This window comes from Monodelphis domestica, chromosome 5 (genome assembly GCF_027887165.1).
Source record: "Monodelphis domestica isolate mMonDom1 chromosome 5, mMonDom1.pri, whole genome shotgun sequence".
In the NCBI taxonomy this organism is placed as follows: Eukaryota; Metazoa; Chordata; class Mammalia; order Didelphimorphia; family Didelphidae; genus Monodelphis; species Monodelphis domestica.
In genome coordinates, this window is record NC_077231.1 from 264,238,809 (window position 1) to 264,256,373 (window position 17,565).

General features: G+C 39.6%; 1 protein-coding gene across 15 annotated transcripts in view; it reads right to left on the reverse strand.

The window, feature by feature from the left end:
* MLLT10 (MLLT10 histone lysine methyltransferase DOT1L cofactor) overlaps nucleotides 1-15,707 on the reverse strand; it is a 271,323-nt gene extending 255,616 nt beyond the window's left edge. For 5 of the 15 annotated variants that reach the window (XM_016426362.2, XM_007504883.2, XM_056800132.1 and 2 more), the window contains exons 1-3: nucleotides 5,030-5,325; nucleotides 4,698-4,857; nucleotides 2,016-2,095 (exon numbers count right to left, since the gene is read on the reverse strand). In XM_016426362.2, the coding sequence (XP_016281848.1) occupies nucleotides 2,016-2,095; nucleotides 4,698-4,857 (240 nt within the window). In that variant the 5' untranslated portion in view covers nucleotides 5,030-5,325. Of the gene's footprint in view, nucleotides 1-2,015; nucleotides 2,096-3,923; nucleotides 4,344-4,697; nucleotides 4,858-5,029; nucleotides 5,350-15,690 lie in introns of those variants that run through there. The other 10 variants (XM_016426364.2, XM_001367873.5, XM_007504885.3 and 7 more) reach the window with 7 other exon arrangements.
* Between the last annotated feature and the right edge of the window lie 1,858 nt (nucleotides 15,708-17,565).

The window sequence follows — 17,565 nt, forward strand, 5'->3', positions numbered from 1 at the left end:
TGCAGAGTGACAGGAGCAGAATCAGTAGAACATTATATACAGAGACTGATACACTGTGGTACAATCAAATGTAATGGACTTCTCCATTAGTGGCAGTGCAGTGATCCAGAACAACTCGGAGGGATTTATGAGAATGAACACTATCCACATTCAGAGGAAAAACTGTGGGAGTAGAAACAGAAGAAAAACAACTGCTTGATTACATGGATTGACAGAGATATGATTGGGGATGTAGATTCTAAATGATCACCCTAGTGCAAACATCAACAACATGGAAATAAGTTTTGATCAAGGACACATGTAAAAACCCAGTAGAATTGCGCCTTAGCTATACGAAGGGGTGAGGAAAAGGGGAAGGAAAGAATATGATTCTTGTAACCAAGGAAAAATGTTCTAAGTTGACTAATAAAATAAAACTGTCTAACTTTCTTCATAAAGTTTTAAAACAGCAGAACATACTATTAAAAGAATCTCTATTTTCCTGTTCTTCTTGGATCTAAAGAAATTCTAGAAAATTTCTTCCATTCCTAGTCATCTTCCAGCAGACAAAATAATTAGATTATTAAAGTTAATCCTATCAGTCCCACTTATTCTTTGATTAAAGACAAAAAGAGGTATTGGGAACCTACAGCAGATATTAAAGGCTCTTTTTCTTGCCTCCTTCTAATCAGTTCTCTCTTTCTTTTCCTATAAGGAAAAGTGGATAAAATGTCAGGCCTGTAGTCAGAAAAACTCCAGTTCAAATGTTGCCTCAGACTTTTAACTGTGACTATGGGCAAGTCACTTTTTAACCTGTCTGCCTCAGTTTCCTCAACTGGAAAACAGAAATCATAATGGCTCCTACTTTTCAGGGTTGTTGTAAAGATCAAATGAGATAAAAATTATAAAGTGCTCAGCAGTGCCTGGGCCAGAGTGAGCATTATATACTTGTTACTTATTATTAGTTTTCTCCTACCTATCTGTTAGTTTTCCAAATAGAATATATGAGCATTACATAATCCTTCTATTAAAAGAATTTTATAACTCTGCTATGTACTATCAGTTTCTCCAACCCATCATTTTAGTCATAGCCAAAAAAAAGACTAAGAAAATTAACCTTCCAAGTCATCAAAATTTTAAAGCTAAATTCTCCAACCATATCCAACCTATACTCCTATTCTGAGTCATATTCTGTTTCCTCTTTTCTGCACAAAATATATATATAACAGATTTTGCTATGAGACCAATATATTTCCAAACAATCAATGCACCTGTTGCTCTTAATGACCAAACACAAAAATATAAACTGCTCATTTGCTAGAGGTCTAAAAAGAGAAGAATTGTTTTCCTGTTTTCTACCAACTTCTTCACCCAAAACTAAGAGGAAAGATCACACTAAACAAGAGTAATACACAAAAATTATGAAACCATTCATCTCTTCAGTGTTCCTAAAAAATTTCTAGACAACTGCTTTTGTCTAGGAATAACAAACATTTCACCACAGGAAACCATCATGACTATAAAAAGAACAATCAAGTAAAAAAGCTTTTTTTTAGTAATGTCAAATGTGGCAATATATGAACATAGAGTATTTTTCAATATGACTAATATAGCATGCCTTCAGATTTAGTAAAAAGATTAAACTCTAAGCTGAAATTCTGAATATTTTCTCATTAAAAAAGACCCAGAAGCAACACATTAACCAGCTTCCCTATATATACAGCTAAAATGTGACAAGATGATTCAACCTTTATATATATTTCTGGGTTTTTCGATCCACAAAAATTGCTAAGGAATCTCAATTTTAAAATTACTGCCTTTTAAATGTTCAAAGGAAATCAATTAAGTAGTTGGGTTGTTTAAACATTTCCCAAGTTTCTTGTTTTTAAAAATATATATTTGAATATCCTGTCCAAATTAATTCTTAAAACTTTAAACAGAAGCTTGACAATACACAAAATGCAGAAGAAATGCAAGGTTATATTAAATTGTAGTATCTAAAATAGGTTAATGTTTTCAATGAACACAATCCTTACCACTCTTGCTGCTCTTTCCTGAGACTCACATTTCCTGCAAAACCAAGGTCCAGTAGGTACTTGAACAATGCCATAGCAAGCTGTTGGAATAAAAATAAAATCGTTTTTGACATATAAAAATTACACAGAATAAAGACCCTTTCAAAACCTGTTCTACGACTACTCAAAATGACAGGATATATAACTAATGATTTTTAAATATTCTAGTTAACAAGAAAAACTAATTATATTTAAAGTTAAAAATATATACAGTGTTGCATTTTAATCAGAACCAAAACATTTGCAAAGGAAAGAACATTATATAAAAATTAACACAATTCATGAATCTTCTATGGAACAAAATTTCAAAACTTATTTCTCTCATTTTGGCATAAATTTAGTGATAACAAACATTACAGATTACACTTTAAAAGAAAAGATTTTCAAAAACTGAGTTAAAGTGGAAAAGTTAAAAAATGAAATGTCATGCTCCATGTGGATGGAGTGGCTCCAAAGATTCTAATCCCTTGAAAACATACTATGTTCTGAATGACTATCATTCTATTTTTATTTCTAAATGCATCTAAATATATCAAGAGTAGTTAAAAGCTAGTGCTATGACCTATCTTGAAATTTCACCTCCTTGATTTTAATCAAGGCACTAATAAACATGATGATACATCTCAGAATTAAAGCTATGCACAAACAATAGTACAAAGAACACAGCAAGTGTTCAGTCAACTCTTAGCCCTCACCTCTGGCCATAGATTGCTGCTTGGTTAAGGCAAATTACATTACAGAATTCAAAGTGTAACTGAATGTTTCCAAAGAAAACATGTTTCATGGTGGCTGGTTAGTAAGAAGAGTTCTACCAAAGTCAAATTTCTTAGCATTAAGAATAATATGGTCAAAACATAATGTCTCTACTAAAAGCCTATTAATTCAGGTTAGCAAGGCATTTTTACCCACATTTCATACCAAGAGACCATGCCCTCAAGCTACAAAATAGAATCATAGCAAGTTCTGTTCTAAGTCAATTTTTTTAAGCTGTCAAAGGCACCAACATTTGATATGCATTCTGGTATTCGATTTTTATACTTTTAACATTTCTCTTCATTGCTGAGATATTGAACTAGCCACTTGAGAGAAAATGGTACATTTCCAGTACTAAACACTATCCCTCCCTCTCTAACACCACTACTTCAAACATCTGTAAAAACAGATTAGGTTTAAATACATGAGGAAAAATTTATTGTCAAAAGTAAAAGTCAAATCTCAAAAAGGCTTTCTTGATCACTCTATATAGATAAAAAATTAATTCTCCCAAGTTACACAGCATAGAAGAGGTCTTGGGGAAAAAAACAGCAACACATAATACAAATGCTCAAGTATAGGAATTAAGATAATTACATAATACATTTATAATGTACATGTCATAAGTCTCCATAATTGCTCATGGAAATCTTAACATCATTTGATATCAAAAATAAAAAAACCCCCAAACACCAGTATCAAAGGATCAAATTATTGTCTTTTTCTCATGTTTCTCATTGCTGCACTCAAGTCCTTTCTTTTGAGAACTTAACTCTTTAAAAGAGAAGTGCATTTCAACCTCTTTAAAGGCATAAAAGCACCTGATTTCTCATGTTAATCACATTAGCACTGGATCCTCATTTTAGAAAATAAAAAAAATCCAAGTTTCCTTTCAACTACTGTCAACCTGCAAAACCGTTCCGAAATTTTGAAGGGAAAAAAACCTGAAAATGGTAGATAAATTGGAGGTTGGGAGGAGAATGTTGTTTTAATGAAGTTGTTTCAGTCTTACTTCTTTGGCTCATAAAATACTACAGCCACAAAGCTTAATGACAGCACTGTTCAATTTTCCCTCCCCGAAGTGTGCGCCCTCAGCTTGAAGATTCTACAACTCACCAAGTCAAAAGACCCCCAAACCAACATCCTAAAGCAAACTACTTCCTGAGTCCCTGACAACAGGTTCATCTCGTCTGGTCACCAGTCCGAGCTTCGGTCAAGGTCGGCCGCCAGCATCCTGAGCCACCAGACCCGAGCACGCAGCAGCAGCAGCAGCGGTGGCGGCGGCAGCCTTTCCCCGGATGCGCCCCAGCCACAGAAGCAGTAATTGTAGGAGCTGCAGCGGGAGAAGTAGCAGCAGCACAGACGGCGGCAGGGGGGAGATGGAGCAACAGCAGCAACGACGGCGGCGGCCTCGGCAGCACCACCAGGCGCCGCAGGCTCCGCCACAGTCTCCTTCCCTAGTAACCTGAAGCAGCCTGGCAACCCCCGCTTCCCAGCAGCCCTCCCGTCCCCACAGCCCAGGAAGTCTGCAGAGCTCCTGCCAGCCAGCCAGCCAGCCAGCCAGAGGCAAAGGGGCGGGAAGAAAGACCCCCACCCACCCCTACCCCAGGACTGAGAGGAGGGGCGCGCACACGGCCCCCGCCCTCCCTAGGCTGGCCGCAGCGGCGGCAGCTGCCCTCCCCCCCTCCCCTCCCGGCTTGCTCCACACCCCGCCGCAGGGAGCTCGCAGCCCGAGGGGCTCCCCGCCCCTTGACGGCGCGGCCACACGCACTTCTCCCCTCCGCCCCCGGACCTCGCCGGAAAAGGCCGAGGGGCTGGGGGCGCGGCGGGCGGAGCGCGGGGTGGCAGTTGGGGGAGGCCCGGCGGGCGGGCGGTTGGTTGGGTGTTTACCTTGATGCACAGCGACGCTGCAGCCGTGCCCGTCGCAGTAAACCAGCGGGTTCTCGGCCCAGCCTCTCTCGTCTGAGCAAACGCAGCAGCCTCCAATCATCTCCTTCATACTATGGGAGACCTCGTCCTCCAGTGACACGGGCCGGTCGCTAGAGACCATCTGCGGGGGAGGGGAGAAAGACCATTGAGGGGGGGAGGGAGCTCACGAGGACCCCCCCTCCTGCCCTCGAGCCTTGCCGCCTCCTTCCCCCTCCCCCTTCTCCCGCTCCTGCCCCCCCCCCCCGGCCGCACCCCACCCCCAGCCCGCGCCCGCCCGTTCGTTGTTCGCTCACTCGGGCTTTGCTGCTCAGTCACTCACGTTCTGCACTGGAGTCAGGAGCCATGTCCGTGCTGACTCCTTCCCCCCCTCCCCCCACCCCACCCCCTCCTCTCCTCCTCCTACTTTTCCTCCTCCTCCTCCTCTCCTCTCCCCTCCCCACCTCCACCCGGGATGCTAACACAGGAACCTGGAGAGGACACACATAGCAACTAGGCCTCCGCACAGGCGCACTGGGGGGCTCCCGCGGGGCAGCGGGGAGCCTGGGAGGGGAGAGAGGGAGCTCGCTTCCTCCTTAGCGTCATCCAGCGTGCGCGCCCGCCTCAGCTGGAGGAAGGGGGTGGGGCTGGGGAAGCAAAACGTGCGCGCCTCCGGCACGACGGCGCGGCTTCCTTCCTCTCTCCCTCGGCTCTTCTTCCCCTCCCCCATTCCCATCCCTGAGAGTGAAGTGAAGGGGGATGGGAGGGAGACCAGACCGCGGAAAGCTTCGGCCAGAACGTGAGGTTGGGAGCGCGCCGGGACGCGCACGCGCACGCGCACGAAGGGGGTCGTCGGGTCAGCCTCCTCCTTCCTCGGCCTGCAAGCTTACCAATGAGGCCATTGCATGAGAGCTGAAGGCAGTTGGAGGGTTTATTCGATGAATTGCTGATGAAGACGGCATCCCTGGTCTCTCCTTTCTGTCTACCTGAACGAATCCTCCTCGAGCACTTGCTCATTTAAGGACTCTAGCATTGGGGATATGGTTAGGCTTCCTAAGAATGGAGGGTGGGTTAATGAAGCATGGCTGCTTGTAGTTGGTTCTGCTAACTTATCAATTCGGCTGCAGCCTTTCTAGCCTCTTAATTCCCATTATGGAAACTGCTCAAAGTTAGTAGACCACGTGGAAATAAGGTCTACCAAATCCAGCGACTCAGTTATGTTGGCTGCAGTGACAAATGAACTCTAATACATCTTCATTTTGAAAGCCAAAACCATGTGTTAGTGTTAAACATTGAAGGGTTGGTGGTAGGAGCTGATAACACCTAAACAAACCCTTTGCCTTATAGGGGGTGTATAATTCTTAATTTGTTAATCCCAAAAGATGCCTGGATGCATTTTTGACTCAGGTCTTAAATGTTTTTTCCTGGAAATTTGTATTCATATTTAGGTAGGGCAAGCTGTCTTTTTATATGCATATAAGCAACAACAACAACAAAAAAAAATGAATTGGACCTCAACTGTTTAATTAGCATAACAGGATATAGAACACTTTCAAGCTGTAAAATTCCCTTCCTGTGAACTGAGCATTTGATTCAAAATAACATCAATGTCATAAAAATAATAGTTTAACATAGTTTCTTTCTACATCAGTCAACCAGTCACATACTTTCCATTGAAATTAGAATGTATTAGTAAATAACATTTAAAAGAGCAGACATGGTTAAAAGCAGGTTTGCAGTTTTGAGTTTAAGAACTTGCAAATTGCAAGTGTTCAGAGAAGGTATTTATGGAAGGATAGCATATTTAAGAGTGATAATTTAGAAAAAATATAATTATATGAAGTGAAAACAATGGAGCCCTACTTCTACCTATTCCTCTCTTCATAAAAGAAACATCTTTAGTTTCTAAAGTAATCCAAATATTTTTGTAACCCAGATAAGAATGGAAACAATTTCGCTAATTCACTAGAAATTCACAATAGAATTATGATGCTCATACATACACATGTGTGACAATATGGTAAAAGAAAGGGCATAGAAACTCATTAAAGTCTAATAGACTATAAGAAGGCAGAGGAAAATTCAAATTGACCAGATGCTATAAAGAAAATGTTTTCTCCTTAGTAGATTCAGTAAATTGAGAAAAATTTTATTATAATATATAAATGTTAATATGTACAATGTGATCTCTTCCTTTTGGAACAGTAATTGACATTCTGAAGATATCAGAGCTATGTCCTTAGTTCATTGGTATGTGTAAAACTGAAAACTGCATTCAAGTAAAATCGCATTGCTTCAGATACTCCCTTTACCTATATACTTTATCCATATACTAATACAATGGAATACCAGTTCAATACCCAATTCCTGCTTAGACTCCTAATGTGCAGTAATTCTGAGTTAAGATCAATGTGAAACTTCCCTTGTTCAAAAATGCAGTCAAGCCCTAATGCACTAAATTATTTAGTAATACATTTTTTATTTTTAATGGATTGAAGCTTAGTTCTTTTGATGGAATTAATTTATATGAACAGGACTCCATGATCACTACCTTACATTAGTAGTCTATAATATTTGATAGTAAAATTTAGATAACCTCTAGATAGTTGCATAAAACAATCATTTGGAGAAAACCTTTGAAATAAAAAACCAAATAAGAATATATTACCTCAAAAAAGCAAACATAATAAGAAACAAAATTGGGCATGAAATTTTGTTAATAATATAGAGGCATTAAGCACTAATATAGAAGTAATCAATTTTTTTCATTGAGAAATCATCTCTGAAAGTGATTTAATACCTCCATATATAACTATGACAATCAGATGAGAATCTAGTAAATCTAAATTAATTCAGACTTATTTACCAGATGTAAAACTTTTTTCTACAAGTAACATATCAGAAGTATATTGCTTAACATTTCTCTGCAGAGTGAATAGGAAGAATATTGGGAAATCTTCATGATACAATTTATGCATTAACATTTTTCTCTGAATACATGTATATATCAAGATAACTTATAAAATGTTCAGTACTGTCGTAGTTCTTATACTTCTAAATAATTGAGCATTATACTTGAGTTTCAAAAATTGATTAAAGATCAACTGGGCTGTGTGTGTGTTTGAAAAAGGGTTGGGGTTTGTTTTTTATATCTTTTGGTGCAAAAAAAAAAAGAACAGTGATGAAAAAATCTAAATAGAATTCCCAAATTAATAAAAACTTGAAATTTCTTTAAATGGTGGCATATTATTGCTAAATATTTTCTCTTTAGTTCTGTTCAATATTGTTAAAACATGTTGAAAAATATATCTAGTACTTGTTGAGTAAGATGAAAGTCTGGATTTCCCTAATATTTCTCTTGATATAACATTTATATCAGTAATAGCTCAACTTTTCCTGTGAGCTAATCATCTGATGACTACCATAAGAGGCTCAAGGAAAATATTTTTTATTTGACCTCTGACCCAAGCCTAATGAAAAATATGAACAATGGGTTTTTTTCCTCTTCCATGGGAAGTATGAACTCTTAAATTTTTCCTTTGTTTTAACTGTTTTGTTGATTTCCTTTTGTATGGGCCTTCATTTTATATTCCTTTTTTTAAAGTATTTAACCAGAGGCAAATATTTAGAACAATAGTTGCCCAATAATATTGGTCATGTTTATCCCTTAGAAATAAATCACTAGGTTATCTTGGTAGATATCATAATAACTCTAATCAAAATATACTTGAATCAGATATGTGTATAAAACTAAGAAAAAATAAGCGATATTGTCACTTTTCATAATGTATTTTCTTAACTCATGTTTTTGACCTCTGCAAATATTGTTTTAAATGGTAGGTTGGCTTAGATCCAGCAATTATTTCTAGCCATGATCAATAATAGAGTTCATGTCACATAACCATACTTAGATAATTTTGTTTCACATTATTTAAGTTATAAAACTTCAGTTAGAAAAAGACAATATCTATTTTATATGACAGGATATATTTATAGACAATTCATACTACAATGTGTATCCTTGATTAATTAGAAAGGTTTTTTTTGCTTTGTTTTGTTTTATTTTGTTTTTCTACCTATTTGGTCTCCAAGCATCCAGATCTGTTATCTAGAAAGTTGAAAGGAATATATTTATTTATGCTAGTTTGGGTAAAATAACTTTAAAGCTGAGCTACTTGCATGCTATTTTGGCAAACTAATTTTGCTATTATATCTATAATGCTATATGTTCATTCATACCTATATCTTATACTTTGTATCTCTTTAGACATCTATATATACATACATACATACATATATATATACATATATATGTGTGTGTGTATATCTATATATATATATCTATATATATACCACATATATGTTATGGTATTCCCAGGGTCATAAGCCATATCTTGCTTTAAAGCAGCGGTTCTCAACCTCTCAATTTGTAGCAATGAGAATACAGAATGCATATCAGGTATTCACATTCCGAATCATAACTGTAGCAAAATTACAGTTTTGAAGTAGCCACCAAAATAATTTTTTGGTTTGGGGTCACTGCAACATGGGGAACTGTATTGCAGGGTCATGGCATTAGAAAGGCTGAGAACCACTGCTTTAAAGTAATAATTTCAATTTAGTTTTTATAATTGCAGTATCACCTTTCTTGGCTTTTGGCAAATTCCATTTAAGAAACAGGAATAGATTTACTAAATGGCCTTCAAGTGCCAGAGTATCTGACAAAGTAACTTGCACATAGTAGGCTCTCAATAAATATTTATTGAATGAATTCGAACATTGATATTTAAATTTTCATTTCAGGGCCAGTTTTAGTTTGAAGTGTGAAGACATATTTAGCTTTCTAAGAAAAATATTGAACTAAAATTTCTAATTAAGGAAGGTATTAAAGTGAAAATTCCTGATAGGTGATTAATTTCTTTAAAGATTCTCTAGTTTAAGAGGACATAGATGAAGGATTTTTATTTGCCAGGTGATTGTAATTATCTACACTTAAACAATCTTCAAATGCTAAATATTTTTTTGTCTATAAATGGCAATTATGTTACAAAAGAGCCCCAAATTCAAACTATCACACTAAATATTATTGTATTAATCCCAGGAAATCTCCAGTTGGTAAATGGGAAAATTTAAATTACATGCAATTTAAATGAAATACATTCTTGACATCAGAGTCTAATGTTCACTTGGAAAGTTTGATTAGACAAGTATGAGAGAAAAATTGGGCTGTTGCATTTGATTCTGATTTCTGATAATAGTGTTATATATTGAATAGTTCCATTCCATCAAATACCATGTAATTAATTACCAATGCTGGGAGTAAATCAGAAGTCTACCTTCATTTCTTTTGTCTCATATAACTTGAATAAAAATTTCAACCCTTTACTATTTATTTGAAGAATCATTTTTAGGTGGGCTAGTAGTAGTATTAAAAGATTGTATACTTTGAGTTTTCAAAGTGATTGTCCAAATAATGTTCTAAATAACCACATTTCCAGTTTTCCCTAGTGCTTTAGATTTGTATTTGTCATAATGAATTTCTAAAGAAAGTAACACATTTTGGTTACTAAAAACTACTTAAAAGATAAAAATTACTCTAAATTAAATTTAGGTAAGAAAAAAGATGGTGATCAAGAAAAAGAGGAAAATCTGCTTATTAGAAGAGAACTTGATTGTAAATGAAGTACCCAGGGATTGCAGTTCAAGTTGAATGAAACTGATTTGCAAATACAACTTGGACAAAGCAAGGTTACTTTTTTATTTAAAATGTTTTCTCAATAGAGGCCACTACTTCCTAAATTCAAAAAACAGGCCCAAGAATATGTTAATTAATTGCATTGTTTTTCAGGGAAAAGCTTAACAAATGCAATTCCAATATTATATTTTTAAAACCCTTTGATTAATATGTTACAACTGATTGTCAAGCACCTAATTTCAATTTTTAAAATCTGCAATGTGTATAATTTTATCCTTTGAAATTGTATGATAACAGTGCCAGAGTCTAACATGACCCCATAGGGTGAATCTTATGAAGCTTAACATTCCTGGCGAATTAAACACACCAGCCTCGGATCCCTTTTTGTCAATCTTACTGTGGTACTTCAGAGTCGGAATGTGGGTAATTTTTATATGGTGGTACTTCCCCCCAATTAAAAAAGCAATGGTCCTTGGTGAATGCAAGAGTAGGAAATAGGGTAATATGTAAAATCAAAGAAAGGTAGCAGGGAAGACGGACCAGGAATTTTGCATATAACCCTCTCCCTCCAGTTACAACTAAACCACCTCTGTCCTCCATCCCTCTTCCCCGATTGTTCTCAGCTTTTCTCACAAGAGAAACTCTTTGTGGTTGTAGTTTACAACATATACTTTTTCTAAATGATACAATCTAGGACTTGGTATCTAAATAACGATTCCCCCGCCTTCAGACACCAAAGGAACAGAGAGGTTGAGCTCACAACTCCAAACCAAGATTAGCTAGGTGTAACCAAAATAAATCTCCAACTGATTCTAGTTTGCTTGGAAGAAGGTCCTGAGTAAGAACTAATATGGAGGAGAATAGGGAAGGTCTTCAGCCCTTAAGGAGAATTAAATTCAGAGCATTTAATTATAAGCATAAATTAAAAAAAAATTTTTTTACAATGTTTACTCTTCAGATTATTTTTACTCCCTCCACGTTTCAAAAAAAAAAATCAATGAGAGAATTCCATAAGGGAAAAACAAGGTAAAAGTGATATGTTGGTGTTTATGAATGCAAACAATTTCTGAATTTGCCTGCGGTGTTTCAAAAGAAAAGGAAAAAAAAGGAGCTACCATTACCCCTACCTTGAATTTGCTTCTTTAGGGGGATGTGCAAAGAGATGCATTTTATGAATATCATCCATTAATTTCTTTGTTGTAATTTAAAATTCTTGTCAAATGATGTTTTCATAATGATGTGCAAATGTAATATTCCATTAGAGGTCAATTATAATTTTTTTAAAATCCAAGTGGAATTTTTAGGAATTCGTGAATGGATATTTTACAGGGAATATCAAGTCATTTACAAATTTACTCAGAAAGAATTCTTATTCTCTAGAAAGAACAGATCTACAGGGCTTGTTTTGTTCCTTCACCATTCACTTAGGGTGACCACAGGTTTATCTGAGTCTCCCATCACTTGTTGAAAAACCTCTTTTCATTAGAATTTTTGGAAAATTCGGACTATGTCAGAAATATTGCAACTGACTCAGGGGAAAATAAGTTTAGTTTTTGAGAGCGTAGTTGCAACAATTTCTATCAAAATTTTGGTTACAAGGCATAAATTTTTTTTCTTTTGAAACAATACTATTATTTTGAAAACTTTTTTCAGTAAGAACCAAAGATTACCTTTAACTGAATCAATTTGATTCCTGATTTTCTATCAATGATATTTTGTGCTCCAAAGTAAACGTAGCCTTTATGTACAAAGACAAACATGTTTTTCCAAACTACTATCCATCTAGAAATATTTTCCCCGAACTCAAACTTTTTTTTAAATTAACCCTTCCAACTTTAAAGGTTTAATATATATATACGTATACATATATATAGTCCACATCTGTCTATTAACAGCTGTTACTTTATAAACATATCTATAAGCTGCTTGGCCTTTTCCTTTTCTTTTAACACATGAATTGCAGCCTTACTCGGCTTCCTTCAGTTCCTGACACGTTTTAAAGCCTCCCTTTCCACCGGGTCTTTAGCTGAGAGCCTCTAGCCTGCCTTGTCAGATAATAAAACTTGTCGCTCTGACCCAACAATGTTTGAAGTTTAGGGCGGGTGGGGGATGGGCTGAGAGCAGGGTAGCTCCAGCTCTTCTCCCTCCCTCGCCGGAGAATCTGGAGAAAACTGCGCGAAGGCCCCTGAACAATGGAAGCTGCTAGAGGAAAAGGATCCCAACTTGCATTTCCTCTTATTCTGCACATTCACTACCGCAGCACCCGGCGCCCCCTCCTCTTCCTCTTCCCTCACAGCCTTTATCCCCCACCCCATCCTATCTTCCTGAGCTCTCCTAGCTCCCTCTCCGAGGATTCCCCCGAACCCTCCAAAGCTCCACTCTCACTGCCTAACTGCAGACTGCCAGATTCCATCCGCAGCCGCCGTCCTCCCTCCCCCCAGACTCCCACCCCACCCTACCCCACCCCACCCAGGCGTCACTGCAGCGATCCTCCGCCCGCCCGCCAGTTCCATTCACTGACTGCCTCACTGCAGTATTCCCAAACCTGCCCGCGTTTCCTTCCTTCTTCCAGCTAAGCTGCTTGGAGCCCGCCCTTCTGCCCTCTCCTTTTCTCGACTGTTTATGATACTTTATTCAAAGCTCCCAATATATTTCTCTTGTTTTAAAAAAGCGACTCAATTGTTTAAAAGGTGGGGAGGGCAATCCATGCGGTTGTTTTTCCCCACGTTTTGTGAATTTTCCTGTAGGTAGAATATTCCACTTCACAGAGACGGACAGGGAGAAAATGTAGCCAATAAAAGGAAACTTATTTCATTAAGCGAAAAGAATCTCCTCACTTAAATCTGACTTATACTATGATCGGGAAAAGAGCGAAACCTTTTTCATTTCTCCCTTTTAACGTGATTTTTTTCCAACTCTAGGTTGCTATTTCAGCCCAAATGCATTGTGACTGAAGCTGAGGAGAACAGCATGTGTTGAGCAGCACATTAACAATCAAAGTTGGTTTTTTAGGGTGTTTGGAGTTTTTTGCATGTTAGAAGGGGGAGGGGGTAGGAGTTGAGGCACGGAACCAACGAAGCAGCTTCGGAGAACAGAAAAAGCACAACTTTTCCCGGAAACTATAGGTCAGGGACAGAAGGGAAAAGGAAAGGTAAGAAATAGAAATTACTACCAAGTCTGCTCATTTCACAAATGAGGGAATGAGAAACACAAGGGGAATGGGGAGGAGGGGCTGGAACTCAGTATAACCCCTTGGGCAGAAGGGAGCTCCTCTCCAAAGGAAGAGTACTTTATTGTGGGAAGTGGGGGAGGGGAAGGAGCAAACCCATGGCCTTACTAGCCAGAAAAGGGGGAAAGAGAAGAGAGTTTGAGCTTTCTTCTTTTTGTTTTAAGGATAAAAAGGGGCAGAAAGGAGGCGGATAATCAAAGAGAAAAGCCATTCATTTCTTCCTCCCACGTTTCCTTAGAGGAGCTAGAGTTGTGGTTAGTAGGGAGAGAGAAAAGGATTAAGATTAATAGGGTCCAGAAATATTCAACAGGTACTGGCCATCCACCCCACAGCCGGGGTGGCTGCTGCAGCCCCCAGAGAGCAGTTCTGAGCCCCCTCCCTACATTCTTCTCCCCTCCCCCCCCTCTCCAGCTGGGCCAGGCAGCCCACGGAAGGCCCAGCTCCACCACTTCCCCCACCTCCACCCCATGCCACCACCCCCGCCTCCTCCCTCCATCTCCGCCGGAGCTCTCTGGGGACTGGGGGGGGGGAAGAGGGGGGAGACGGGAGCGGGGTGGGGAAGGGGGGAAGAAAAGAGGGAAGGCGGGGGCTCCCAGCTGGGGAGAATCCTTCCCCGGGGCTCTAGGGAACGGGGGGGGGGGGGGGGGGGAGTAGGAAGAAGGAAGGAAAGGCGCCCGGAATGGTGTGGAGTGGGGAGGGAAAGGGGGGGCGGCGCCGGCCGAGGATTAGGGAAGTCTCGAGCTCGGCACGAGCGCGGTTCGCGCGAGGGATTTTGGGAAAAAAGTGGCCGCTGCTGCTGAAGGAAAACGCCGAGAGGAGTCGGGGTGAGAGGTCAGCGGCTGGGAGCCCCGCGCGCCCGCCGAGCCCCCCACGTGAAGACGGCGTGCTAGAGGGAAGGCCCCTGTGTTTCCCCGCCGCCGCTCTCCCTTAGTACTGGCCTGCCTTTCCCCGAGGCGGAGGAGCTGGGCTCCGGCTCTCCAGCCCCCACCCGCCCACAAACCCGCAGCCCAACTCTCGCCTTCCTCTCCACCCTCCTCCCCCATGCGCTACCCCCCCTTTTTTTTACACGGCATGCAATAACGCAGTAAATTTGCTTTAACAACAAGTGGGGGTGGTTATGTTTTCTCCTCCCTCTCCTCCTCCTCCTCCCTCCCTCCCCCTCTTTCTGGGGCTCTTGACACTAGTACAAACCAGGACTATAAACATAAACATGTGTCACTGTAACAGGGCAGGTAATATACGGATTTGGGGATGGGGTGGAGGCGGGGGGTAGGGTGAATCGGTGGCCGCTTTGGGGGCAGTAAAAACGCGTGCTTCACGTGCCGGTCCGCTTTGGGGGCTCCCCCTCCCTCTCGGATCTATTTATATAATGCCGCCGGCACTGGGTCACTTACTCATTCTGCTACACCGACCGACAAAGCGAGACTTTGCTGATATTCGACACAGCCAAAGCGAATACTATTTATTTGTACACGAATCCCCTCTCTGTACCCAGCTTTTACTGCACTTTCTTCCATTAGCAAACAATCGTATCGAGGCTTTAATCCTATTTTCCTTTTTTAAATGCCTTTCTAGTCAGCAGCTAGAGATCAATTCTTGTAACTAGTTTTACGCCTTAAATATTACATCCCTTTTTACCATTTTCCCCCTTCCCACAATTGTTCAGGCATCTGTTTTGAGAAAGAGGAACCCTTAAAATTTCAAGAAAGGCTATTTGATCTTAAGTTTGATTTGTTATTTAAAGACTATTTCATGGGCTTTATCTACAGGCATTTAGCAACTTCTGGTTGGACTCTACTGATTGTGCTGTGGTAATCTGCTATAGCAAGCTTTTATTATTATTTAAATATTCCCTCAACTTTTGCCTCTTCTTAGTCCACATAGGACATGCCACAGATCACCTAAAGACAAAGTTAAATGAGTCCTCTGGGCTCCTTGGCCCTTAGCTTCAGACCGAAGGAGATATAAAAAATGTTCAAATGGTGAAATGGTGGGTTCCCTTTGTTCTTTCATTGTTTCTCTAAGAACTACCGAATACAAGCACAGACACTTACCTTCTCTTCTTTTTGCTTCAAAAATCTGTAGTTCCCATCCTTCTGAAAATACACAATCCGCCTCGAAAGTAACTACAAATGTCGGAAGAGTTTGTATTCCATTCAATTTCGCTCTCTGCCCTCTTTTAGTGTAGGATTAAGTTGCCAAGCACGTTGTTGCAAGCTGTAGCCCCCCGCCTTAGTGAAGCAGTCACGTTTAGGACCCTCTAAGTCCATCCTAATTCTGCCAGTAGAATCGAGGGTATTGGAGGTCTAAACTTTCAATAGGAAGGAGGCCTACAACTATCTAGAAAACTTATAAATACTCAAGCTTTTTTAACACAATGTTTTGCACTACATCACAAATGTAATTTGCCAAGAAATATTAAACATTTTATCTATGGAAAGTTTTTTTTTAAGTTTACACTTAGTAATTGTGATACTAGACAGATGGAGTGAAAGGCAGATTTGTATCAGCATTTAACGCTATGCATGCGTTTTACATAACGTTTGTTGTGCCATGTGCTTATGAAAACAACAAACAAAACCGTAAGAACCCAGAAATATTGGAAATGAAAGTTTGAATTTGAAGAATGTGTGAGGAATTGGGTAAAGACGGTTCTTTCCCATTTACTCAGGGAAAACCGTTCTCACAAAACATAGCTATTCAGCTTAAAGTGACTTAATTTTAATTTTACTCCAATGATTCCAAAACAAACCAACAAAGGGAATTTCTTGGTTGCTGTATAATCCAATAAAAAATTAGTGCCCAGGCTGTTAGGACATTGCTCTAAAAAACCTTGTTTTAGTCGGATTGTGATGAGATCTGTTGATATAATTAATATTTGAAAGGATCCTTGTGCATCTTTAAATGGGAACTTATGAGTTTTTTTTAATTCCCACTTTTTTGTGCTCCCTTTAAGAGCAGCAGTGGAAGATACTGACTCAAGTCCATATTCCTAGAGGCCCTTGGGTTACTGCCAGTGGATCTGGAACCAAGACTGCTTTCAGAAGCTAGTTCTGTCCCTTGTATCCTTTCTTGCTCTCTGCCGCCTATGGGTGCTACTGAGTTTTCCAGAGAAGCTTCAGCAGCCTACTGATGGCGCTTGACACTTCAGTGTCACTTAGCACTGAATCTCTACACATTTGGTCCCTGTGTAAAATAAACAAATAAAAACTCTGGTGATCCAAATAAATTGTGGTTCTTGGTATTTGGGTGTCATTTTAGAAATCTGTTTTGCACCCTACTTTTCCAGATTTTTTTTCTAAATTTAGAGGCACATTCTAAAATGCCCTTGTGTCTCCTAGGAAAATATTACAACAAAACAAGATAATTGGGGGGAAAGGCGCTTGCAGAAGGAAAAGTGACTTTTCTTTGATAGCATTTAATTGGAATTAAAAGATTCTTGAGCTGTAAACATTCTTTATTTATTCAGCACACATAAGCAGGCATTGTTTTATCACCATCATAATTATGGTGTCCTTTAAACTGGCTGATAGCAGGAAAGATAAGGGAATGTGCCTGTACATTCAGATCATATCTCTCCTCTCTTCTCTTCTCTCTCTCTCTCTCTCTCTCTCTCTCTCTCTCTCTCTCTCTCTCTCTCTCTCTCTCTCTCTCTCTCTCTCTCTCTCTCTCTCTCTCTCTTCCCAATCCTTTCTTGATCACCAGGGTCCCCACAGTCCTTGGAAACATGGGGAACTGGAGGTTTATGTCCAGACCATTCCTTACATCAGCAAAGTGATTTGTATACCACGTTGCTTTTTTGGTGCAATTCATAACTTTCTAATCTCCTATGTTTATCAATGCTTTTTAGCTCACAGTATATGATTTCTGGGAATAGTTCTTGAGTGGCATATTGCTCACCTGTATGTAAGAAAATGGTCTCTTGCATC